This window comes from Anopheles arabiensis, chromosome 3, assembly GCF_016920715.1.
Source record: "Anopheles arabiensis isolate DONGOLA chromosome 3, AaraD3, whole genome shotgun sequence".
NCBI classification, from domain to species: Eukaryota; Metazoa; Arthropoda; class Insecta; order Diptera; family Culicidae; genus Anopheles; species Anopheles arabiensis.
In genome coordinates, this window is record NC_053518.1 from 94608553 (window position 1) to 94635462 (window position 26910).

Below are 26910 nucleotides of genomic sequence, written 5' to 3' on the forward strand. Positions count from 1 at the left end.
GTAACGCACAACGTTAAACAACTACCAGCAAAGGAGATAATGCAACATGAACAGCAAAGAAGAGAGAGAGAGGGAGAAACAACACACATCAACCGAAGGCAATCACACAACGGGGAAAAGGCAAAAAAGATGCAACAACAGCCAACGAACACCAAAGCGAACAAGTAAAGAAAAACCAAAGCAATCGAGCATTCGAGAACGCTCCCTTTCGGGAAGAGCGCGAGAGAAAGGGGAAAAGAAATGGTGCCCACACACACACACACACACACACATACGAGCAAAAAGGATCAAACAGGAAAGGGAAAAAAAGAAAGCAAGAAAGATAGAAAAACAAACGCCGCGACGAAAAGCCTGCAACGACGCATCGTAACGCATCGGGATGAAAAAAAAACAAAGTGGACGAAGTAGGCTGAACAATTGGGAAACAACAGGGCCCACAAAAGAAAGGAGGAGGGGGGGGGGGAAATCGCTGACGCTAGCTGCCATGGCACACTGGGGAAGAAAAAAGCTATGTGCGTGTCGCGGGTCAGCCTAGTTGACCATGTGTCCACCTATGTGTGTGTGTATGTGTGTGTGTGACGTATATGTACAAGCTGACAAGCAAAAGAACGAGAAACAAATCTAGCCAGGCGTTTGTTTCAATCGTTTTTCTTCTCAACCACTTGAAAGCTTCACCATCAAACGGTGCAGGAGGAGGAGGAGGAGTAGTAGTAGTAGTACACATATACTAAGGGGCACACACACACACACGCAAAGTGAATGCGTTCGTTTGTCCCGTAGGTTGATCCTGGGTGGACGAAACGTACAAAAACTGCGTCCCTCTATTGTCCATTTCACCCCTCTTCGTGCTATTTCCGCCCGACGAAAACTGTTCAATTCTTCCCAAAGACTCCCACTTCCTGCTGGCCCTTGTTACAGCACGCATAGGCCATGTTTTTTGTGGCCATAAAGGGGGGGGGGGGCAGGAGAGACACTCTCTGCAGATGCATGTCCACACACACACAGGACCATTTTTGCACTGCGAGAAAAAAATCTTAGGCCCCACACAACAGGCCTGGCACAGCTTCCCGGTCGCGACATGTGCGTCAATTTCCCGAATGCGTCCCTCCACACTCCTCCCCCCCAAAAAAAAAGGAAAAATCTGCATCCCGACAGCAGCAAAAAAGTCCCGATTTTCCCCCCATCATGCACACACACACACGTGCATCTCTCTTGCTCTCTCTCACTCTCTATCTCTCTTACTCTTCATCGATATTCCAACATTCCCTTTGCACAATCCCTTTCCGTCTCCTGAAGGGTGGTGGGGTGGATTGGGGGGACCACTTCACGCGAAAAAATCTAAAAAAACGCGCCTTGAACCAATCGACGTCCGGCCGACGGTTTTGTATTTTTTTGCCATCCTCGGTGCCTCTTTCATGCTTTATTGTGTGTGCGTTCGTGTGTGTGTGTGTGCCGAGCGGCCACCTCGCGAAAAAGGAGCACTAAAGGAAAAAATGTTCCCCTGCTTTGCTCCCGCTCCCGCTGCCATATTATATTGACCAATCGACAGACCCGGACGGCAGCAGCCGGCCGGCCACTCGGTTCTGCGGTGCGTTGCAGCAAAAGAGGAAAATTCACCCCACCTTCCCCCTTTCGCGGAGCGGGAAGCGGGAATAAAACACTCTGTTCACTCATATTTGTATTATGTATGGGGCTGCTGTGGGGTGGGTGGGAGGCCAGGGCATTTTTCTTGCAAAAAGATGCGGACGCGGCGGCGTTTCTCACAAGCGGTCATATATTGGGTCTGCACTTCGACCGTTTCTCGATCGGTGGGGAGAGAGGCAAAAAAAAATGCCCGGAAAGCACACACACACAGCCAGCCCCCGATGGCGCGGTAGGGAAATGAGAAATCCATCTACCACCACACAGAGGCAAACGCGATAACGCCGAAGGCGACCGAACCGATGGAGAGAGAAAAAATATAATTTAAAAAAGCAATAGTTTTGTTTGTTATTATTTTATTTAGCGCATAGCGTTGCCTCTTCTGCCCCGTGTTGCGTGCGTGCTGGTGTGTGTGTACTTTGATCGCGCTGATGCTGCATCGTGCCGTCTCACTTGCATCATAGAAAGTGCAGGGGTGGGGGGGAGTGTTAAAAATGCGGGTTGGAGCGTTGAAAAAATCTAAATCGAATAGAAAAGCGCATACGAGCGCTTTTTCTCGCCCACCGGTGCTCGCTTTTGTGTGCGAACACTAGCCTCTGTCTCGCTCGCTCTGTTGCTCTTCTGCGGTCCTGGGCGAGGAAATGTCCTGCTAGAACGATGATGACGACCACTGCTCCGGACGACTCGGACGACGACGACAATGACGACGACGACGACGACTACGACGATGTGTACGGGCCCCGGTACGAGTTAACATATAGAGGTAGTAAGTGTTGGATACTTTTTGGCTTTTAACCATGTACATCGTCACTTGTACAGTGTGCCCTGCTCCTCGCTGCTCCCTCCCTCCAGCACCTCACTTCTCCCACCCACCCATCCTACCATGTGACGGTAAGTGATGGAACGAGTGTCGGCGATCATCGTCTGTGGCGGACGAACGAACGGACGGACGTAAAAGGACATTCCCGGGGACGAGGGGAGCGCTCTGTATGGTGCACAGGTGCATGGGGCTGTACGTTGCATATGCTCTCTCCACCTCTGCACGCGAGTATGATGCATGGCGTGTAGTGGGTTTGTGTGTGTGTGTGTTTTTTTTTACTCCATGTTTCTTGTTTTGCTAAATAAGAACCGTTGCCATTTTTTGTTTGTTCTATATTGCTATTCCTTCGCCTTGTTTTTCTTTCTCCTATGCCTCGCTGTATGTGAGCGCTGATAAGAAAAGTGAAATGTAGTTGGTTAGAAGTCACGCTACATAGCGCCGAAGGTGCGCGAGCAGGACAAAGCATCAGCGCGCCACTTTGCGCAACAGAACGAACGAACGAACGAACGAACGAATGGCAACAGAAACAGTTAGCATAAGCACTGTCTGTGTGTGACCACTGGCCAGTGCGGCAAACACACTGCCCCCGAACGATATAAATGCAACGGACAGGGGCGAGAGAGGGGGGGGGGAGGGATGGCGACAAAAAAAAGAAAGCTGGATCATCTAAATTAAAAACGCAAAACAACTCAAAAGGAGCAAGACGTACATAAAGCGGGAAAAGCAACACACATGGCCGCACCGAACATAGGGGAACAGGCGAGCGAACACGGTCGGCACAGCAAACCCCGGTTGATCATCATCTGATATAATATTTATGCTATTTATTTATTCATTCTTTATGCTCGTTTTTTGGGGGCCGCCGACTGCCGCTGCTGTTTCGCTGATCGGGCTCGCGAAAATCGAGTTTTTCTTCGAGGAAAACCCACCACACAGCGGCCTGGATGGGGAGCAAGGGGAACAATTGTCAGGCATCGGACAGGCAGTTGTTATTACATACAAACACACACACACACACACGCACATAGGGGCTCCAAATTCGGGACTGGAGCCACGCCACGGCACCACCGTTGTTCGGGTTTTTAATGCGCTCGGGAATTTTGTTATCCTTTTATAGGATTTTTGAGCTTTTGTTTGGCGTTGTTTTGTTTTACCGTTGAGTTTTCGTTATTTAAGAAGTCTATTTCATCGTTTCGATCGTTCGTGCTTCCTTTTTTTGTTTTTGGTGGGACCTTTTTGCGTGTGCCATTTTGGAGCCTTTTGTTCGGCCCTGTCTCTGATATGATTCGTTCTGTATCTTCTTTCTGGCTCAACCCGCCCCTGGTTGCACAAAAAATAGCAACGAGGCTGTTGACAATCATAGAACACACACACAGTCGCCTGTTATTGGTCAGAGCGTGGGTGTGCGGGGGGGGCGGTCTTCTGTTAGTGATTAGTAAGAAATTTGATTTTAACGTTTCTTTGCTTTTTAGTTTTTTTTTGCAGTCCCCGCCCAGTGCTGACTGACAACGGTTTTACTTCAAAGCTGCTGCTGCTACTTCCGCTTGCTGAGTTGATTTGCAATTTTCGATTCGATATTTCGGTTTGGGATTAGTTTTTGTCCCAGATGCTCGATCCGTGCGGCGTGCAAATAATCAAACCGAATGAGAGAAACATGGGTTGATGCTTTGATGTGCAATAGGCGCAGGAGGCAGGTTTAATAGAGTTTGGAACTCGTGTTTTAGCACGGTCGATCAATTGAGATGAGACTTTTCCAATAAAACGCACCTAACTGCTTGTTTTTTCATGGAAATTTCATGCGAAAACTTGGGCATTATAATTCCTTAAACAATTTCGTTTCGATTCGGTTCAAACAGTCATACCACCAGCCTTTCATAACAAAAATCCAACTGCTTAGCAGCTTTTTTCAAACTAAACGCCTAAATGTATGCAATCCACATGCCATCCATCAGGAAACCGAGCTGTTTGGCTTGATTCAAATTTAAATCCCGTGTAGCTGTGATTTTTATTTATTGTATTAATTTCCTCGTCGCTGCAATCCTTCACCGGTTATGATTTTTCGACCCGAAGCATTCACCCCCCATTCCAGGAGTTGCTTTTCATCCACCTCACCCTATTAATGGCTGTTAAAAACCTGCTACAAACCGCCACCGAGCCAAACCGAACCGTAACCACTTGTTGCTTGCCTGCTGCCTGCTTTTGCCGTGTATTATATGTGAATAAATATATAATAAAACATGCACCCAGTGGAATGGGGCGCGGGCAGCAGTACCAGCGTGCAAAGAAAACACCCAAATTTGAGCCGTGTTTCTGCCGTGTCCACCTTCCCGCCTTTTCCATCGTTTATTTTGACCCGAGGCGGCCGCTCCACCAAACAACAGTCGCAGAAAATCCGTGACCCAAAGGCCAAAGCAAAGCGAAAGATTAACCATGTCCCTTAATGGAGTCAACCGCCACGCTTTGACCCCCTCCACACGCCCGTGCCAAAAACTCACGTGGCACAGCACACCGGTGGAAAACTTGCCTGCCAGCCGGCACGAAGAAATGCGGATGAAGGTTAAATAATGGTTTCCGTCCCTTTTGACGCTTGCTTTATTTGGCATTGCGCACGTGTTTGTGTGTGTGTGTGTGTTTGTTGGGATGGTTTTTGATTCTTTTCAGCTCCGAACCTTCTTTGGCTGTTGAGGGCCGTCTCTCACGCTCGGTCGTATAATAGCAATCCTTTTTTGACGGCTCGATCTCCAAATAATACACCGTGACTTGTGGAGTGGGGTTTTGAAAAACCCCTCGGTCGGAAAAACTTTCCCCCGTGTACGGTGCGAACCGATGGGAAAGGGACGTAAATCTCGTGCTCCAGCAACAATCAAACATTCAGCGTTGGGAAGGGAAGCGGGGAAAATAACTTCCCATCGTCCTTGGGCAGCGTTTTTTCCAGCATCTCCCCCACAAAACACGGGACGTGAAATGAAGACTCCACCTTTTAAGAACCACCACTTGTCACACACTTCAAGTGGCTTTTTGGCACTCTCTGGCACGGTTTCCGGTTGCTGGCGGGATCGGATCATCGTCATCCGTACAGCAGCGTCGGACGGTCGGACCGAAACCCATCCGACGACCGTTTAATCGCTCGACCGAGAAGGAACGTGTGTCGTGTGTGGACAATGTGCTGTATCGCTTCAGGGGTCTATGGAAAAAAACGGGAACGGTCCTTGGAATGCTGTACGGAAAGGTAGGAAATTTAAAATATTTCCCTGCCCCCCTCTCCGGGACCTTGCCGACCCATTGTTCCGGCGCCCTTTTGCCGATTGGACACGAATGTGAAGTCTTTTAAATAGAAAACCACAATATTCAATTGTGGTACTGTGGGGACGGCTTTCGAGACCGTCCTTTTCCCGAGCGCATGACTCGACCCCACGACCGGTCCCGGAAGCATTGAGACCGTGATCTTTGATCTCTTTCCTTGCTGCCCGTTTTTCCACCCCGATGGATCCCAGCCAGCTTCACAGGGCTGTAACTACTGTCGTACGTCACCAAAAAAAAAGGCGAACCAGATTATTAGCAAAAGTCGTCATTTCATCATTCCCACCATGCCCAACCAACACTCTCCCCCCTCCCCCCCTCCCTCTTCAAACCTAAATGAGGTGGAAAATTGCCACCCCCTCCACCTCACGCTGCACGCTTCGTCGCTTCCGTGATAAAGATTGTTTTAAAATTTATTCTCGCACCGGCCCCACTTCCGGCGTGTTTTAAATACCGATCATGGAATTTAAAACCAAAACCGAAGCACACACAAAAAAAATAAGGCCATTGATAGAGAGAGAGAAAAAATTAAACACTGTTTTCCCGCCGGTGACATTCCCAGTCTCCCATGCCGCCTCCTTTCCCCGCGCCGCCAAACACAAAACCGAACCGAAGCGGAACGATTGAACGGATTGAACGGAGTTCCGTTTCCGTTTAGATTATTTTATGCATTTCCCTTACGGTTTTTACTCATCCTACTAGCGACCACTCCTCCCCCCCCCACCCCCCAACATCAATCGCCTTGTTGTTGTTTGCTGTTGAGCCGTTTGGCTGTCCCATTTAAAAATTTCACTCATTTCCCCGGCTCGATTATAATGTCAATGTTTTACTATTTACCTCCCACCGGTACCGCCCAATCACCCCCGGTGGCGGTGGTGTTGTGGTTGACTGGTCGAGACTTTTCGATTCCGGTCAACCTGGATGCGACGGAAGGAAGGTGGGGGATGGAGTAAGGGACATTAAATATTTAATTAATATAATTAATATCGTTCACTTTATCTTTGCTTTATCTCTTTCGCACATGCCACACCTTTCCGCTCCCTTTTCCCTCCCACCGAGGACTGAAAACGGCGATAAATGTTATCGTAATTAATAGTAACAATATTGTCATCGAGCAAACACATCCGTACACACACACACACACAGAGACCGCTCGAACAGTCAGCACCATTTCGGAGTAGGCCGTGGAAAATCCAGGCACACAATTATGCCATGCGGTTTTCCCGCTGTGGCGTATGTTTTTCGGTTGGGAGGGCATCTGCCACAGTAATGCGCGCCACGCAAATGAGCTGTAGCGTAGCTTGCCGACGGAATGAAGTGCATACATTTAGGCGCTTAAGGGTGTATGTCGACTGATACACGATGTACTGCATAGAGTTCACTTGCAAAACTAAGATTTAGCATATTGTGCTTAGGAGATCATGTTTATATGTCATTAGACTTGCATATTGTACGCACATTCATCCTTCCACTTATAGCCAATAAGGAGCGCAAACTATTAGAGCAAAATATTAAAAGAAATGGTTTCTTATCAACACCTGTAATTGCACTTCAGTAAGTTCTCGTTTTGGTAACAGATTTTATAACATCTAGGGGTGAAGTATGCTGGGAACTTCAAGAGGCTAGATAGAAGGAGGATTGACTATTGTAATTGCCGTAGGGTATGCAATCCATAAGAATCCTGCAAATGTGAGTGCTTCAGTCGACATAGCGCCTCAAGGTATGCAAAACTCGTTTAAGAGGCTCTAATAAACGCCTGAAAGTATGCAAATTTACTTTTAGTATAGAAAACTACTTTCCTAGTGGAAGGAAGCAGCGCAAATAACGATGTACAGCCTTACCTTTAAAAATACATATCAATTGTTATTTAAATTCATTTAAAATGTATTGTTTTCCACTTATTATCACAATTTCAAAACATTTAAACGTTACGCTACTTGACAAATGTCATCCCTGGCCGGAATTCCGACAAAATGTATCTTATGTTGTACACTTAAACCTACCTCACTTTAACCTACAAAACTATCCCCCTATCAAATACACTTAAAGCTTGTCTTACTGGTATAGTTAAAGCATTTCGTCAATTGGTTGTCTTAAAGCTCTCTGTCTCTTTCTCTCTCTTGGGGTTTGAAATTCGAACGACGGGGAAACCGTGTCGAAAATTGGTTACGCCGTCGGCACCAGCACACACACAGACACACCTTTCACCAAGGTCGCCACATTTCGCCGTTCGGATTATCCTTCCCATCGCCGTCGGAGTCCTTTCGCTGCCGGCCTTGACTGCTTCCTTCGTCTTTCTTCGCTCGCTTCACTTCTGGTTGCTCCTCCCTTGCCACGTCTTCCTCCCTCTCCATGCTGACGTCTTCCTCGGCGAGCAGAGCGGACCGGGAGCGGCGGCCCGTTGGCACGAACGGTGAGCTGGCAAAGTGGTGACCCAACTTCCCCAGCCGACTCCGACTCGGCTGCTCCTCGGGCGAGGGTGGAGTGGGAAAGATGGCCAGCAGTCGCTCCATGTTGTGTTCGGCCTGTGTGCCGGCCGTTTTTCCCAGCGGAGTTCTAAGGGTCGATCCGGGGCCATCATCGTCCGTCCCGTCGCCCGCCGCCGCTGGGCTGGCCGGTGGGCTGGGCACGCTGAGAGCGCTCGGCGGCCGGTCCGACAGATCTTTTTCTCCCGGCTGCCGATGGACACTGTCCGGCGGGTCGCGGTGGGTTGCCCCGAGGAAGGGCGGCTGGGGCAGTGTCGCACCACGCAGCGGTCCGAAGAAGGGAAACGGCTGGAACGGCATCGTGGAGGCGGGAGGATCGCCCATGGGAAAAGGGATCCCTCCCGGGAACATGAGCGACAGGTTGTTGGCAAAGGTACGATTCAGCAGTCCATTGTGGCTGCTGGGGGTGGTCGTGGTGGTGTTGCTGCTATTGTTGTTGATGTCGTCGGGCGAATGTAGTGGAACGCCGGCAAACGACCCGAACGGCACACCGGCCAGCCCTCCCATCGCCGGGAACGGTTTGCCGGGTTGAAAGGTGAGACAGCCTTCAAGGTGCTTGCGAACGCGCGCCTTCAGCCCTTCGTCGACCGAGCCGAGCGAATCGAAGTACTTGCCAATCTCGTCGATGCACTCGCGGTAACCGTTGGCGAACTTTTCCGGCACGGTCGGGTCAACGGCCATCGCCACGTTTAGCCGGCGCCGCTCGACGTCCTGCAGATGCTTCACGGTCAGGTCGAGAATGTCCGCCTTTTCCAGCTTCGAGTGACGTACGGGCTGTGTGTGTGTGTTGGGAGGGAAAAACAGTTGGTTAGTGCAATCGATGGAGCGAAAGGAGCAGCTGGTGGGAGCAGTACGATCGAATACATACGTCCTTCTTCATCGCGTCCAGCAGCAAGCTCTTGAGATCGTTCAGATAGTTGTTGATGCGAGCACGTCGTTTCTTCTCCATGATTGGTTTGTTTGTCTGCAAAACAGGAAAGAAGGATTTGAATTGAATTGTTTCGTATTTTTCATAGTGAGAGAGAAATATTAATAGATCAATAATAGAATATAATAGATCTATAATGGAACAAGAGAACTAATGAAACAATTTCTTGTCTTTGGGTGGATTACTACAGTGATAGCAATATTTGAGGCATTTGGGACTAGCTTGCTGATTGTATATGTTTTCACATGCCAGATAAATTCCTTTTTTTAGTCGATAACGATTCCTTTGGTGATATATCAAACTAGACTAGATATAATAAACTAGCCTCTAACATATCCAACTTCTTCTGGGTCTGCAGTCCTTAGAGAGACGTAGGGAAGTAGCACAAGCAGTTTATGTAGCAAAGTTTTAAAAAAAGGCAAAAATGATGCTACAGAGCTTCTTCTTAATATTAATTTGTACGCTTCTGATCACGCACTACATCATCGGAATTGTCTGATCAAAATGACCGCGCCCGTACTTACAGAGGAGCTCATGATCCATTTACCTCAATGTGTAAAGCTTTCAAAAGGTTCTACTGCTTTTTCGACTCCAATATTACCGTTGCCACGTTTAAATGTTCATGTCTGTATTCAAATACATAGCAATTAGGGTAATGTAAAGTTTTATATTTTTTTATATTGCAAAGGCGTGCAACGCAATTATCTTCAATAAATATTTTCAATCCTGGACTTATTGATTAATGCATAAAATGCTTCCTTAAAACTTTGGCACAATTTTCTAATTTTTAAAATTCAATTTGGCTTTCAAACGCAGAGCAATATCTCCATTTTAACACATTTTGAACATAACACAGTATAACTGCAGACAGTTGTGTAATCAAAGAGTAGTTTAAATGACTGCTAAACCCTTAAATCTATTTGAGTTTACAATACATTTGCTTCATTCAACACAACGATAGAGAGCAAAATGCAAATATCTCACAATATTACACAAACAGAACTAAACGAAATAGGTTTGAAACTCCTTCGTTTGCATTTTGTACAACTTTTTCACAAATCTGAATAATTTCATATTAAACTGATTCTCATTGAACTAGACATTTATATCACACTATACACAGCCATGTTTAGTTGTTTGTCATTGTTCACAAATAGTTCTTTGTTGTTTGATTGAGTTTTTCACTTTCGCTATCTATATTAGTTCAATTCACTTTTGTAACCATTTCACTCAACTCAACATTTAGAGCTCTATATATCTTTTTAACATATTTAGTTAAACATATAGTCAAACTTCTCATATTTTACACAAATTTATCAAATCACTTTCACTATTTAAAAACGGTTTTTTTTGCTCATTACCTTCCGAATTTCCGCCTTTATCCTGCGCAAATAGCTCTCCGATGCGTAATCATCGTGCCGCTCGTGCGGATTCAGCTTGCTTGGATTCGCCATTTCTCGTCTGGTGTATTCACTTAGATTCTTCACTTTTCCCTTTTTTGTTTATCTTTTAATCTCCACAATACACTCCACTTTGGTTTTGCTTTTAATCATTTATTTGGTTTTATTCACTTTTTGTTACTTTGTTGCATTTTATATTCACTTTCACTTCACTTTCTAGCTCTTTTACTACACACAAATTGCAACAACTTTGTGTCACACTTTCAGCTACGCTCCCCCGACACACTCCGACACCGGCGGCATTCGAGATGAGAATGCCGGAACACAGATCCCGGAACAGTCGTCAGATCGGCCAACAACACAACACACCACGCCACACCGCGTTCCCTCGCCCCGGGCGCACATGGTCGCCACCACACACATTATAAACATTATCATGATTAACAATTTAACCAAAATTCCCCCACCCTCCCATGTGGTGTGCGTTGTCTCTCGGTCTTGTTCTAACGCGCGGCCAACCCAGCTCGTACCACTCGTCCCTTTGCACGTCGCAGTCTTCCACACACAGCACCAGACGTGGGTTCGGTTCGTTGGTCTTTTCCCACGCCGTGCGACGGGACCACCTTTTTTGTTGTTGCTGTTGTTTGCCTCCTTCTCGCTTATTCCCTACGATCCAAGTAGCAGCTGACCCATAAACCTTCACGCACGCACACATGGGAGAAACGTAGCGCAAAGGGGCGAAGCGCGCTCCGCTCGCTCGTCGTCGTCGTCATCGTCAAACGTCGACAGGATGTAAACAATCTAGCAGGCGAAAGAACGGGAGCGCACAGACACAAACACACACACGCATATGTATCGCCACGGCACGGTGGGAAAAAACAGGAGGGAGGGAACCTTATGCGTGCACTTATGCGCTGCTCTGTGGGAACTTCGGATGCCGAAACTGGGGAAAAGAAGAACGATTCTTCTGCTGCCCCGTTCTGCTTTTTCCCCCTGCAAGCAGCAGCACCGGACCAAACCAGAGGGGTCTTGAATTCCCACACTTTGCGGCACTCGTCCGGAACGTTGCGCACCAAGCACACGCAAAAGGGGGAAAGTAAAGACGAATGCCGTCGCACCTTGAAGGTCGAAGATTCGGGCAGTTTCTCACATTTCCACGCTTAGCGCCAGCGTAGAAGTGAGCCTTTGCGCGCACACGGGAGGCTTCCATCCGGTGGCGGTGAGGTTTGTGCTTTTTATTTTTTCGGCTTTTCGGTAAATCATAATTGAGATCTTGTTACGGCGCGCTCCTCGGACACGCTTATGCTTCCGTACGATCGGGTCCGGGGTACAAACAGAAGGGAGTCCCGGTTGAAGGCAGTTCGATCGTTCCGGTTGGAGTCTGCAAATGTGTCGCAAGGGAGTCGCCGTAAATGCAGCTACTGCAGGAGAAAGGGGGGAGGGAACATTAAAAGAGAAAGTCATTGAACCTTGCCACGAATGGGGCAAGTAACATGCGTTCATTTAAATTTTGAAAAATATGGAAAATTTGCACAAAAATGAATAATGCTAAATTATTCTGGTTTTCATAAAAAAAGTCTTCAAACATTTGAATCTATTGTAGAACATCTCCCATAACCCATCCCAACCCATCACTCGTTCGACTGCTCAGGTTACCCCCGGTACGTGTATTGCTCACCGTAAGCAGGCTTGAGAAAGTCCACACTCAACGTTCTCACACGATGATGATGATGATGATGATGACGCCGTCCTACCATACCTTCGTGCCCTCTTCTCGACCCTTCCCTTTGGTGGGATCCTTTTTTTCCGCAAGGATTCCTCAACACACACGCGCCTTCCCTCGTTGCTTTGCGTTTCGTACGGCGAAGAAGGAAACCCTAAAAAGGAACACACACACACGCCCCGTAACGCGAGCAAGCCGAAGAAGTGTGAGAAAAAAGTTAATCCTCCCCGCTGCCCGGAAGCCCTTTCCGTGTTCGGGGCGTCCGTTTTTTCATTTCTTTTGCTTCACTTATTGTCCTCTCTCTCTCTCTCGCTCGCTCGCTCGCTCGCTGAAGGGAATGGTTCAATCCGGCAGCAAGGAGATGGCAATTTAGCACCGAAGCACCAGTCCGGTGGAAGATGTTTTGTGCCTTCCGGTTTGCTTCTCTTTTGATGTGGTAACAGTTCCTACGGACGCCACACAAATATTGCGCACAAGTGGCGGATGGAGAGGAAATGGAATCGGCGTGGCCGGTGGTGGTGTTGTTGGTCAGTTGCTTGCGAGACCGACCGAGGAGTGGTAATATAATTAAATTGATGTCATTGATTCGTATTTGGTTAACTTTTTTTTAGAGCTAATGTTTGGAGGATTTGGGAAAGAAGAGAATAAATAGATGAAATGATGATTCATCAGTTAAAACAAGCAGTCAAATACAACGTAAATTAATTACACAGGTGGGGAATGGGAAATAGATTCATTTTTCGTTAAATAAAATAGATTCCTGGTTTTTTCAATTAATTTCATACAAGCTGTAAAGAGATCAGTTAGGCGAACCCTGTCTTTTTGGTTGATTTGCAGAGATCAGGATCAGCGGAGTGTGTATCCTTGCTCTCTCTTACTAGGCGCTTATCACACGCTCTTGCTGCACATGCTGCTCAAACAACACACAAAAACTCTCCCGCTGTTTGGTTAAAACATGATAGAATGTATATATTTGTAGTAAACTTTGTAGTTCATTTCCCAGCTAGCCGTTTGCTGCTCCTTCAAACCCTCCCCTTTTCCCAGCATGGACAGGCGGCAGCAAACAGCCCCCAGCCAGCAGCACCTGCTGTGTGGGACACACACAGAGAGTTTAGTGTTAATTGTAAGAAGCTTAACAGTTATGGTGTTGGAATATAAGAGTTATAAATTCGCAAAAAGGAAACTGTCCGGCTTGCTCGCTCTCTCTCTCTCTCTCTCTCTCTCTCTCTCTCTCTCTCCCTCTTCGATCGGACAGGACGGGCCATTAACAGCAGCAACTCGAGGTGCGAAAGAGGGAAACTTTGGGGGCAGTTCAGTAATCTCTCATAGTGCTTCGTACGCTTCGTCTGCTACTTCCCCGTACGCCGCATTCGATTGCATCTCCTTCAGGAACTCGTCCACGTGGCTCTTGCGTTTGCTGCTCCGGTGATGCTTCCCGTCGCTGCCGCTGCGCCCACCTCCCCCTTCGTCCTTCTCTTTGCTCGATTTTTTCTTCTTGTGCTTTTTCTCCTTATCCTTCGACTGAAAGTGGACCAACACAAAAAGAGACATTGAATATCTTCCAATATTTCTCATTTTTAATGTGTAAGGGACCTTTTTCTCTTACCTTTTTCTCCGACGAACTCTTTGATCGATTCACGGACGAGGTGGACACGACATCCTCGCCACCTTCCGGCGATCGACGCTCCTTTGTATCGATCATCGACCAGCCTTCATAGTTTAGGTTCAGCTTTTCCTTCACGCCGGGCGTAATGCGGCCCACCTCCAGCTCCACGCTGGACAGGGACAGCTTCCGCGCTTCCTCATTACCATCCTCCTCCAGCTCGGTGTATTGAGCAGCGGGCGAACGGAGCACCGGTGGTGAGGAGCGTTCTGGTTCGCTTCGGAGAGGATTCGTCACCTTACTGCCTGGCCTTGGCTCTTCTGCCGGTTCATCGGGCAGATCAACCCCACCTGGATCTTCCTCATCGAACCTCGACACGAGCGGATTGTGACGATCGTCCTCGTCTTCATCGCTTTCGATTGCTGGCGGCGGTGACGTAACGTGACGTCCCGCCGTATCCACCGTGTCCTCCAGGAACGACTTGTCCAGCACACCACCGTCCGGACAAAACTCATCCACATTGTCGATCTTGCCAAAGCCCGCATCGGACGACAGTGTGGCCATGGTGGCGCTGCGGGCCGGCGCCTGTTCCTGCTGCCGCTGGGGATTGAGCTTGGCCGTGTTGACGGTTGTCGTTGAAGCGACCGCCAGATGTGAGTTCCGATCGGGCACAATGATGGGATGTCCACCGCCAAGGATGATGCTTTTCGTCGGTCGAATCACCGATGGAACGGTCGGGCTGGTAGGGTGGCTGACGGTGCTTTCGCGTGCCTTCTTTTTGCTGATCAGATTATCCAGAAAGCGTCCGTAGTCGGAGTCGTCGGATTTCTGGAGAAGAGAAAAAGGTATGTTTAGTACAAAAGGGGGACATTTGGAAGGAGTTTCCCAGTACCTGATATTCATCGATCTCCAGCCGGCAGATGTCGAGATCCTGTGCGTTTTTCCTCAGCGACGCCTCGAGGGCACTCTTCTGCAGGTAGAGGAATGGAATGCCGAAGAACTTGTGCAGCAGCCGCAGCCCGAACCCGTTGCGCATCGAGCTGTCCCCGTACACGATTTCCGCCTTCCGCTCCTGGCTGGCCGTCTCGACGAACCCGTGCACCTGTTCCGCCGTAATCACGCGATGGTGTCCCATATCACAGTGATTGCCGAGCAGCAGCACCGGAATGTCGGTCGGCACCTTGGGCAGCTCCCGGCACACGTAATCGAACGTCCACGCCTTCGTAATGTCCATCACCATCACCACACAGTGGGTGCCCTTGTACACGTCGAGAAACTCGGCGTCCAGCACGGGAATGTCGGGTTCCGCACCTGCGCCGGCCGTCGTCAGCTTCAGGTTCGTGCTCTTCTGCTTCGATTTCCCACGGTCCACCACGTCCCACACCTCCACCTTGACCACGTCGTCCGTCGCCTTGAACGACCACTGGATGCTGGCGACCTGGATCTGCTCCGTCGGCGTGTACTGCTCGATGAAGGCTTTGCCCTGCAGCCGCTCCAGCAGACACGATTTGCCCACGTTCCGATCGCCCTTGATCACGACTTTCACTGTCATGGGGGGGAGAGAGGGTGAGAAAGGGTGAGAGAAAGCAAAGGAAAGAATCAATCGATTGTTACGAGAACGCCTGTTACACGCTTGCTACGTACTGTTGTACTGGACGCCACGGGAAAATCGCTTCTTAAGCGAATCCGACATCGTCTGGCCAACGGACTCCGGTATCGACACGGTCGGGCCATCGTTTTTGTTGGCTAGCTTCTTGAAGACGGAAAACATGACTCGACTTGCGGGCGACGAGATTACGCTCCACTCATCACAGGCACACACACACTCCCTTATCGATGGAACTGTTGCATTCGGGATGACGCACTACGGGTTCCCTTGAACCCACCAAAACAGCTGGTAGGTTTTCCACCTTTGGGGCTCTAACTTTTCCACCCACCCGAATCCTGATTTTTCCTTTTGTATACATATCAACGACTTTGTTCGTTGATCCCTTTTTTTAACGAAACACGTCAGGTGGCAGCGAAAACGTCAAAAAGTGGACGCACTTTTTGACGAAACAGACGTCAAACGCGGAAAGCTTCGGTCGGCGAGAGCTTCCACCCTGTTGCCACGCTTTGCAAGTTTTGAATGGTCCGTTGAAAGCTCTACGCCACGAACCGCGTTTGAACACGCGACGGCATCGTCTTGATGTCATTCTTTTTCCTGGGAAAGGCAACTGTGTTGATATTGAACAGCGAATATTTACGAACTACGGGCGAATACGATACCAAGAAACCGTTGAGTTCAAAAAGAAGCAGAAAAGAACGACGAACAATGCCAGAGACTTGCAAAGAATAATCGGAAAAATCGAGCGGACATTCGGATATTGATCATTTTAAACAAAATGCAAAAGAAATATGCATTAGAATGCGAGGAGGTTTCGTTTATTGATTCACCTTAATGCCATTATTACTCACATTGAACTGTTGCATAACACAACCGCGGCTTACACACCACGCGCTCAGCCGAACACATGGTCTTGAAAGCATCGCTTCCCTAGATAACTCCATGTGTCCGTTTTTTCTAACAATTCCATTTCTACTGCACCACACCATGCCAAAGCTGAGACGGGAAGAATCTGTTCTGTGAAAAATAGAAGCAAAAAGTGAGGTTAGTACGTGCTTATCCATTTTTGCTGTTGATTGTGTAGCAGAGCGCGCGCGTTCATTTTCACACGTTCTACATGAAAGCCGGCAAATATGACTCAGATATTTTGGACTTGGGTTTGCATCACCGTTAAAGAAAGCTCATTGGATTGGCTCTTTGGTTTCTCATCATTGTAAATTTGACCGACTGTGATGCTTCAAGAGAACGGAAGAAAACACGCGCCACACCAAAAACCACACATCACCACCCCGCCACGGACGGTTTTCTCTCGACCGACACACGGACACCACACACATTTTTGTGGTTATGGCGCGTACGCGCACGCACACACACACACATTCACATGAACGATAGTTACCTTCTTTTCCGTTTCACGGTACAGCACGCCCCGCAAGCAGCAGAACATGGGAAGATAGAGAAGCCGCACGCATCACACACACACATACAAGCACAAGCCTCCTATGCCTGCTTTGACGAAATCTACAAGCACATGGCGGACGGGCACAGTTCATCACCCCGCCTTTTTTCTCTTCGCTGGCCTAAGTAACCGGCAACATCTCACAGTATACTCCTGTGATTTGACCATTGAAAAGTAGCAAACTCACAGGGATATACTGCGAAACATCACACGATAAGCGTACAGTTCCCCGATCGACCACGCACACAGAATAATGAAGCCCTCCATTCTATGAAAAAAGCAATGGTGTACACCACACACCACCATAACCCAAGCCGTCTGCATTTGGCGCTTCAACACTGCTACCTGCTGAGCACACGTTCAGGGAACGGACCATGCAAGCGCAGTGAAACAAAACCCTAACAAAAACCATGCTATGAAATTGGACTAAGCAAAAATGGTTCGTTTCACACAAATCACTCGCCATTCTGAGCCCAAATAAAACTTAATACAAGATGAAAATCACTCCCCTACGCTCGACACACCAGCGCATCCGCCACCATGGTACAAGTGAGCGAAGGGGAAACCACGCCAAGCCTACTTGAGTGCCGAAAATGCCGACCATCAAGCAGACGCCCCGAAAAACACTCCAAATTCCCGATTCAAACCTATTTTCCTGCTCAAACGAGTTAAAATGTTCCCAAATTTAGCCCACCACCGGTTTTAACCACTTTTTACAACCAAATTCACACTTTGCCCTGACTTAACCACAACTTTTCTACGCAGCTAACGCGACACACGTCTGCTTGCACCGGAGACGAAAGCGGAAGTACAGCCGTTCGAGCAGTTGCACGACACCAATATGGTGCGAATCGAGCAGCAGTTCCCAGTCGCGATTTTCCGTGACATTTCGGCATGGAAACCCGAATAATCCCGCATCCACTGTTGACACACCGTGTCGAGCGGTTTTTATTGCTTTTCCGGTTTCTTGTTCAACCAACAATTGTAAAAATAGTAATCGAATAAACAACCAAAGCGTTCCAATAACATGCTGAATTTTGAAAAGGAAATTTAGTAGCGTTTTTTTTTAAACTTTACAGCAGTTCTAGCTAAAAGTACGACCAATAATTCCGAGACAGAATCGACCACTGTGCGCTGCGGCCCATGTGGAGTGAATAGGATGGGATTATTTCACGCACACAAACAGTTTCTTTGCTTTGTTTACCCGATTTGAACTGAGCGTTGGCTAGAAACAGCAATCTTTTGAACGCAACGTCTTTTAGAACGATTAATTTATTCGCCGGTTTACGCTTAACAATAATTGTGATAAAATAATAAGTTAGTATCGGTGCTAGATAAAATATAAAATAAACTTTGTTCTTCCTCATCATCACACGCACGCACGCACACCCTGTGCTGGCCCCGACCCAGACTGTTTGCCAAAGGGGAGACGGAGACAACACACAGCCGGGCGGTAGAATTGGAAGCGGAATGAAAATGCTTTGTGAATCTTTGTGGAATGTAAACCCTCCTTCCTGTTGCTGTTCCTCGAAAGGCTCTTACACTACTCGCCATTGCAGTACACTCGTGTCCATACCGCCGGCCGACAGAAGACGGACGCCATCGTGCATAAACTGTACCGCTGTTACGTGGCTGCTGTGTCCCCTGTAACTATGCGATAGCGACTGGAAAAGCCATGGCAAAAAGAAGACACTCTTTTAATACAAACTCTTCTCCCTCTAGCGGATAAGTTCCATCTCTTACCTTTGGCTGCGAAGCTGGGAAACTAAACAGTCGAATTTTGCCGAAATCATCGGCACAAACCAGGAACTGCTCCTCGCCATCCTTGCACACACTGTTGATGTCCGTGCCGTCGAAATTTTCCGGCCAAATGCCGATCGTTTCAAAGCTGACCGAGCAGTTTTGGGTGGCCCATTCAAGGTTCTTTACCGTGCTTTGGCTCGTTATTTGGCGGCAAAGCGTGGGATTCCCTGTGGGTGGAAGAATCCAATTAAAGAAATTGATCGAACTATACACGACCTGCACGAGCACGAGAGCTTACAGTATAATATTTCGTAGTCGCCCGAGTTCGATCGCAACACTTGACTGTCCTTGGACCAATCGAGATGTGATATGAAACTAGAATGACCCTGCAAAGACAAAGTAGAAGTCACATTAGTATGAAACTTGTTGCACGTTGCAATTCCGCCTGTTGTCACTTACCGTGCACTTTCCAATCTTGGAAAACCGGTGCGCCACCTTCGTGCACTGGTAGATGTAGATGCAGTTGTCTTTGGAGCCGACCGCCAGCAGATTACCGTCGGGTGAGAACTGCATGCACTGTATCACCTCCTGCCCGTCCGTGTACGTGGCCAACAGCTCCCGGGTTACGATATCGAACACCGACCAACGGCCACCGACACCGCCCGCCACAATCACGTCGCCCGCATTCGCTATCTGGACCGCGTGGATCGGTTCGCCGATGTCCTTGCTCCACACGACCGAGTGCGACAGCGAGTCCCACAGCTGCAGCAACCTGTCCCGCCCGCCGGTGACGAACTGTGCCACCTGCGGATGCGTTGCCAGCGACCACAGAATGTCCGTGTGGCCCATCACGATCGGCACGAGGCTGAGGGTAAAGTCGCCGGAAAGTATGCAGTTCTTCGTCGTACCGATGAGCAGCTGCGAGCCTTTGCCCTCCGCTACGACTCGCACCGCTCCGAAGTGTGCTTCGACGATCTGTTCCGCCTTGATGTGCAGCGCGTCGTCGAACAGCAGCAGCAGTCCATCCTTGCCGCCCGTCACGAAGCCCCCATTGCGCAGGGCACAGATCGAGAACACCGGTCCCTCGTGCACCTTCTTCAGGAAGCGACTGATAACGTTGGTGCCCCGCTTCCACACGGCCAGATTGCCGCTCGAATCGCCGGTCACGACGTCGCCCGTCTGCGTGAACGAGATGGCCGTCACGTACTTGGGCTTCTCGAAGCTCTCGAACACGCCCATCCGCTTGTACAGCATGCCATTCTGGTCGAGCGACCAAAAGGCGATATGATTTTTCCCTATCGTAATGATCTGTCCCTTATCGAGGGGGTGAAACTCGACCGCCACCACCGTATCGACCGAGCACTTGGTTTCGGTGATCTTGCGGCCGCCCTCCTTCTTCTGCCAGTCCCAGATGGAGATGATCTTGTCCGGCGAATCATCGATTGCGGCCAGAATGCTGCCACTGTCCGCTCGGCTGAAGGAAAGGCAGTTGATCGAACCGGTAAACTCGCCGCAACCGATCATGTTGAGCGTGGCCAACGAGACCGAGTTCCAGATGAGGATGTGAGGTAGCGAATCGCGCCCTTCATGTCCACCGCACTGACCGCTGGCCACCAGCAGCTTGTTCGGATGGACGGCCAGGCTCTTCACGTCATCCGTGTGCCCGAGGTAGTGACGCTGCGTGTGCTCGTCCATGTTGTACAGGATGACGACGGCTGCCACAAAGTACACCATCTCGCCGGTCGGCAGCTGGTACAGATTGGACCGACAGTCCTTGCCGCGGTAGCCGTAGGCCCAATCGAGCCGCAAGCGTCTGTTCGGGGCCGGCTGCACCTTCGTCAGCTCGTACGTGGACAGTTGTGCTTCGGGAAGGTGAATTACGATCGGCCGTCCGCTGATGTACAGCTTCACGTACTCGTCGTCCTCGTTCTTTCGCTGCACGTACGGATGCGTTTGGCCCTGGCGGCTGGAGTTGCCACTGAGATTCAGCAGTGATTTGGCCGAAAACCTCGACATGCTGGAAAGGGGAAAGCATGGTACATACAGTTAGTGAGACAAATAATATGAAGGGCAATTGAACTACCCAGCGAATGAGTGTTTTCTAGCCGTAATAAATCCCCACAGTAGATAAGCTTCTAATGCAAGATTTGGGGCCATGCGAAAGATTAATCTTATCAAATCTTAGCAAACAAATCCGGATCAAAGGTAGCCCTCCTAACGCAGCCGGACATCATTGTTGCCGTACCTTCCACTGCTTCCGGTGCCGCTCGGGCTGCCGGGTGTGCTGATGAAATCCCCCGTCGAGGACCACCGCTTGCCCATGCCGCCGGACGACGCGAGCAGGGCATGGTGCGAGTTGGCCACGGCGGACGCATTCGGTTGCCGCGGCGAAGGGGACGGGGCGGGCGAGATCGAATGACTGCTCATCGAGTCGGAGTGCAGCGAGCCGTTCGAATAGTGGATGGCCTTTTGCGCGAGGTTCGTCTTTACGCGGGACGGCGAGCTGGTCACCCGCGACGGGACGCGACCGAAGCGTTTTTCATCCACGGTGGAATTTACTGAAACGCGAAATGAATAGTGATAAGGAATTAGCATGCTTTTGTTGTAAACCACCCCCCCTATGGGAGAAGGCAACGATCCCGCGATAATAAATCATTTACGGGTTCGCTGAGTGTGTAGGTGTGTGTGTGTTTGTGTGGTTTTAAAAATAGCCAACTGTACACCTACGCCTCGTGAGTGTGTTGCGGGAGAAGCGAAAACTTTTGCTGGATAAACTATTCTGCCCACTGGCGGAAACGTTATCGCTGACCGTATGATGTCCGCCGCTGCTTCCTCCCGTACCGCCCGCCGCAGGCGTCCCGGTACCACCGCGGCCGCTGCCACTCGTACTGTTCTCGTAGCTGTTATCTATCGTGGCCAGCCGACGTAATACATCGGCCAGCGTGGACTTGAGACAGACGATCTCATCCTTGTGCTCCAGTACCTGCCGCTCGAGATCGTACACTCGCTCCACTAGGCCGGCCTTTTCGGTTTCCAGCATTTCCTCTGCAACGAAGAGAGAGAGAAAAACACACACAGCGTTCGATTAGTTCAAGGACACACGTTCACACTGACCTCGGTAATCCTACGCCTAAAAGTGGGTCAGAATGGGGTGGCAAAAGGGTATTTAGGAAGAAGAAAAACAAATTTACGCCATTCTTTGGAACCGTTCGACGCATCCATCGTCTTCTTCGCGGTGTCCGCTGTTGACAACACGGGCTGTACTGCGGACATTTGGTCATTGGTTGCCTCCGCCAACCCCCTTGGTGTACGAGCGGAAGGTGTTGGTGGTGATGATTGAGCAAATACTACACACCGATCGTCGTTACACAACGCGACAACAAGCAAACACTACACCACATCGAGGGGGATGGTGATGATATGGTTGGACGCGCTACGAGCAGCCCGCCAGCACTGTGAGACACATTTTGAGCAACGCCGGTATCCGCAGGATAACGAAAACAAAACAGGACACCGGGATCACAACACAACACAAACACGTCGCCGTGCGTAAAACGGGCAGGTGACAGCCGGGCTCGCCGTCACACGCTCGTGCTTTCCGGCAGCGCCACACAACTGCCGAAGCGGGGAAAAGGACGGTCTGCTTGTGAACGTATTTCCCCGTTTTTTCGCGTAGCTTGGCGGAACATGCGCGCACACTCTACTCTAATCAACCCACTACACAGCACGGTGAGGCTCGTACAGCAGCGGCGAGGGCTATGGAATTCGCTGTGATATGGCGTGCCTATAGACACCCTGCTGCTGCTGCTGATGTTACTGCTGGACACTCCGCGCCCGTGACGGTGGTTTGTTGTGGTGGCTTGTGTGATGTTTTAGATAGGGCAGCTCGTACGTTAAGGGTGCACAGGAGAGAGAGAGAGGGCCACGGCGGCGGCGGCTGCAGTCCAGTGTGTCTCTTGTTGTGTTTTGCGCTATTTATTATCACCATCGTCGCTGCTCTATCGCACTGCACAATCAAAAACTGTACAGCGATGCCGCATGTTGCCCCGTCATGTCCCTCCTTCGAGAGATAGCCGCCGGAGAGAGAGAGAGGGGTGTGCTTGAGAATGCCCGAAATATTGCCTCCGTCCGTGTGGGTGGACTTGGAGCTGTTTTTGGGATACTTAGAAAACGAAACGCTTAAACAAATGACAATTTGTTGTTCGCTTTTTCTTGGTGGATGCTGCATTTGGTAAACGGCTATCAAACACACCGGGTGTCGTAGGCGTTGGTGTGGGGCTGGACCGTTCGCTACAAGTACAGAGGATAGCTAAAAAGCATGAGAGCGTGCGTTTGCTTGATACCTACTCACCTGAAAATTCATGCAAATTTTTGTATGACTTTTGCGCCCGGCTGTGGATGTTGTTGGTGGTATTGCCGCTGCTGCTGTTGCTGCTGCTGACGGTGGTCGTTGACTGTGTCATTTCCAGTACCTGCTCATCCACCTCCTCCACGCTGGTGGACATTATGTGATGATGATGGTGATGTTGATGTTGAGTCGACATCATGGTGGAGCTTTTAACAATATCCCCTCCTCCTTCGCCAGTCGTAGCAGCCGTTTCCTGGTCAGTTTCGTTGCTCATCGCTGGGTGCGAAACCTTTTCTTTTTGTGTTGGTTCTACTAAAACACAAACACACACAGACACACACACACATCCACCGGTGTTAACAGCGTCAAATAGATAAACTTTGAAGGTTGGTGTACAGTTTTTTTGTGTTGAGCTCCCTTCTTCAATTTCAACCCCTTCTACCACGGGGCGGCCCTTTTATGATGGATGGAACCGTTTTTTTGGTGATCACACTATCGCTACAATCAGTGGGCGATGAGCAGCAATGGGTGATTATACTTTGATGGATCTAGTAACCGCGGCATGTGCCCCCCGAATAACGTGCGACGTGCCCCCCTCCTTTCCTTATTATTTGATGCGTTTTTTCGTGTGTTTTTTCTGTCGCTATTAGTTAACACATCACCGGGAAGTAGTGGCCTTCGGATTGTTTGCTTTCGACCAACTCGTCGTTGCTCGCCAGCGAAAGCTCTCCAGACCGGTCCGGTCGCTTTGCGTACGACACCAACAGAGTACGACGACGGGGCTCGCCGTTCGTATGGGCTGATGGTTCAGCTAATTCACACATCGAATGACATCATGGCATGGCCAAACATGGTGGGGCGACGAGCTGGAATACCATCACCATCATCGTTGGTCCCCCTTTCAACCGCTTTCTTCGCCACCTCACTACCGTAAGTCCGCAGGCTTTCCGGTGGACATTTTCCGCCTCCGGACGTCGGTGTGTATTATTGGTCGTACGCCGGCAAAAAATAATAATAAAATGCCAAACGTGTACGTGTCTCGTCGTTGCCGGGCGCCGGGGTGTGAATATTAATGGCTTTCGGGGTCGATTTTGGGATGCGTTTTCGCGGCGAGCCGGGCGTTGCTTTACTGGTGATGGTGTGTGCGCAGTGATAGCATCGCGGAAATTTAGGCACGTTCGTGATTGTGTGCTGCGCGCTCGCTCTCGCGGATCAGGCTACCCCTTGTGCTGGTGATAACGCGGCTTCTGACCGCGAACCGAGCGGTTTGTTGTTGTTTAGATAACTCTCTCCACCTCACCCAGCGCGGCACCAGCAAAGCTTCACACAACGAAGCGAACGTTTTAACTTCACCGGAATGAATGAACCGGCCAAGGCAGGTTAGCGCGTTTATGGTTGTTGCTCTACTTTGTCACGTCACAAGAAAATTAAGTAGCTCACAATTTCCCATGCTTAAAATGCGCTCTCCTTTCCCTGAGATGAGAAGAGATGAAAACGACCCAACTCACACGCTGGTTCTGTCTGCTGGTTCGTCGCTGCCGTCTTCACAGTACTGTTGGCACAGTTTTTGCTTTCCTTTCCCCCCTGACGGAGCGGGCGGGTGAAGCTTTTCCTTGCCTTTTTTTCCGCTGTACCGTTACCGGTATTTGGAGCTCTCCTCCTCCTTACGGAACACGCGCGCAAGAGATGCTGGCCCAATGGTGGAGAGAAACGAGCTCGCGGCTCTGCGGAATTTCGGTACTAAGTATGGGGCGTGTTTTTTGTAGCGACTTCGTCGTTAGACTGCTATTAGTTTCGGCTCATTTTTTGGCAAACGGCCACACCACTGCCGATTCCGGTATTCACCACCGACGAAGAAGATGAGCACGAACTGCTGCTACTGCTGCTGCTGCTGCTGCCGGAATGTCGTACGGTGTGCGGCGGAAAGTGGGACAACTATGCTGTTTTCCAGCGACATTCCACACACCGTTCCCCCGGAACAGTCACCGTTTCGGACACGTTTGTGGAAACCCCACAACCGGGGGGGAAGACAGTGAGCAAAAAAGTATCACATACACACACAAACACACGCACTGGACAATGCTGCGACAATTGTTCGAGCTTTCGAAAGCTTGTGCTGAATGAAACACCACTCTGTAAACACTCGGCGATATGGATGCGTCTTTTGTTTTGTCACCAAATATTTACACTTAACACGCGTCGATGTTTCGCTTAATTAAGGCAACGATAGCCCTGTACCCTCTCTGTCGCGCTCCCTCCCTTGCACCGTGTGTACGTTTGACTGCAAAGCAAAGTGCACCACTTGAGAGAATGCTTCTTGATTTTATACGGCGATGGCTGGAGAGTGCTTTTTTGTCACACAAATTTGCACATGAAGAGGCCCTTTTTCTGTTTATACGCACACCGCTGAAACACAATTGACCACCTTTCCTTTCCAACGCTCCCGCAGCGAAACGACACACGATACGATAAAATTCCCCTTTTTCGGTACTCGGGCAGCTGGAGAGCCGTACGCGCAGCTAAAAATCGCGATGGCTTAGGAGAAATGCACAGTGCACTGTGTGTGCTCTATTCCCGTGGGGCGATTGAAGCTGAGTGGCGATCACACGCACACCATCAACCGAGCACCCGCTTCGCAGGTAGTGTGCGCGTAACGGTGTGTATACGGACGCACCTTACATTGTTGTAACGCACACACCGGTAAGCGGGCAAGTTCGCTTACCTGCCCGTATGGTGCGAGCGAAAGAGCAAGCGACAGCAAGGGCTGCTCCCTTGCAGGCGGTGCTGTCTTGCTCTCGCACCACACACCATATGACATTTTCTAGCGAAGCCAAACGGCACAGGGAACAGGTGGCTTTTGACCGTTAGGGCGTTTTAAAACGCGTCTCTTTGTATCCTTTTACCGTGGAAGCCCTATTTGGCGCCAGAATCCTGTGTGCTTCACGCAGCCATTTTTAAACTGGTTCACCTTTCAACATTTGTCACGTGATTGAATGACCCTCACAGAACAGCGCAAGAAGGTCGGAGCGCGTGGACTCACATGACGAGCAAGGATCACTTCAAGGATATCGCAAAGAATGTGATTTGTTTGATGAAATTCCTACCTAATGATTGCACCCGATGATACTTTATCATCTGATCGACGTCCTGGCACTTCTGCTCCCCACGAGATCCCGACGCTAGCTCTTTCTCTCTCTCTATCTGACGGCAGCTCAGCTTCACCCAAGTTCACAAGGTTATGCGCTGACACGGCGCGCTGACCAGCAGCCACGAATTGAGGTCACCGAAAACTGTGCTCTGTGTGTTTGCGCCGGATGAACAATTCTGCTCGGATCAACGACGTATCCCCTGCACTGCGATGCTGTTGGCGATGATGATCGTTGGCCACTGGCGCTGCGCACAAACAGCGCAACCCATAACGGCCACGCGCAAGCCCCTGCCAAAGAGTGTATGTATTTATGGTTGAATTGAACCTCTTTCCAAAAACGGTATTGAGCGAAAACCCGAAACCCCTTTTACTTAGCTCCTCCGCCGCCGAACGCTGATCATCAGCCAACCCCACCCTTCCCGCCAATTCCTTCCCATGCAGTTGGTTGCTGCTGCTGCTGCTGGGTGTTGAATGAATTGGTTTGGCCAATTTGGCACAACATATACGCGAGATGTGGTGCCTTTGCTTGCACACACACGACGCGGCCAGTCTTACCTTCCTGCTCTAGCTGCCACGCGAGCGGCCATATCAACACAAAACCTTCCAGTTCCTCACGCACCGCTGACCTTTTGGAAGTGCGCGTGAACCATCATCATCATCATCATCAGCAGCAGCAGCAGCAAGCTGATCTTGGAAGGCGCTTTA

The 26910-nt window shown here is 49.7% G+C and overlaps 3 protein-coding genes and 1 long non-coding RNA gene across 6 annotated transcripts; all 4 read right to left on the reverse strand.

The window, feature by feature from the left end:
- Positions 1-7661: 7661 nt before the first annotated feature.
- LOC120902240 (protein deadpan-like) lies at positions 7662-10861 on the reverse strand. The gene is made up of 3 exons (XM_040310813.1): positions 10537-10861; positions 9116-9211; positions 7662-9021 (listed from the first exon to the last, which is right to left on the reverse strand). Exons 1-3 carry the CDS (start codon positions 10627-10629, stop codon positions 7966-7968), a joined length of 1245 nt encoding a protein of 414 aa, XP_040166747.1. The 5' UTR covers positions 10630-10861; the 3' UTR covers positions 7662-7965.
- Positions 10862-13241: 2380 nt separating this feature from the next.
- On the reverse strand, positions 13242-15899 carry LOC120903015 (rab-like protein 6). The gene is made up of 4 exons (XM_040312186.1): positions 15546-15899; positions 14794-15446; positions 13905-14729; positions 13242-13819 (listed from the first exon to the last, which is right to left on the reverse strand). Exons 1-4 carry the CDS (start codon positions 15670-15672, stop codon positions 13622-13624), a joined length of 1803 nt encoding a protein of 600 aa, XP_040168120.1. The 5' UTR covers positions 15673-15899; the 3' UTR covers positions 13242-13621.
- A 404-nt stretch (positions 15900-16303) lies between these two features.
- LOC120901533 lies at positions 16304-17756 on the reverse strand. The gene is made up of 2 exons (XR_005739302.1): positions 16907-17756; positions 16304-16524 (listed from the first exon to the last, which is right to left on the reverse strand). It is a non-coding gene; the product is annotated as an uncharacterized LOC120901533 (long non-coding RNA).
- Positions 17757-18220: 464 nt separating this feature from the next.
- Positions 18221-26441, reverse strand: LOC120904242 (echinoderm microtubule-associated protein-like 2). Of its 3 annotated transcripts, none has more exons than XM_040314089.1 (7): positions 26162-26441; positions 21437-21754; positions 20955-21267; positions 19169-20726; positions 19008-19095; positions 18710-18936; positions 18221-18630 (listed from the first exon to the last, which is right to left on the reverse strand). In XM_040314089.1, the coding sequence occupies exons 1-7, from the start codon at positions 26190-26192 to the stop codon at positions 18505-18507; spliced, it is 2661 nt and encodes an 886-aa protein (XP_040170023.1). In that variant the 5' UTR covers positions 26193-26441; the 3' UTR covers positions 18221-18504. The 3 variants fall into 3 exon arrangements, with proteins under 3 accessions (XP_040170023.1, XP_040170021.1, XP_040170022.1); XM_040314087.1 differs by lacking the exon at positions 26162-26441 and adding an exon at positions 23061-25634; XM_040314088.1 differs by lacking the exon at positions 26162-26441 and adding an exon at positions 21901-22762.
- Between the last annotated feature and the right edge of the window lie 469 nt (positions 26442-26910).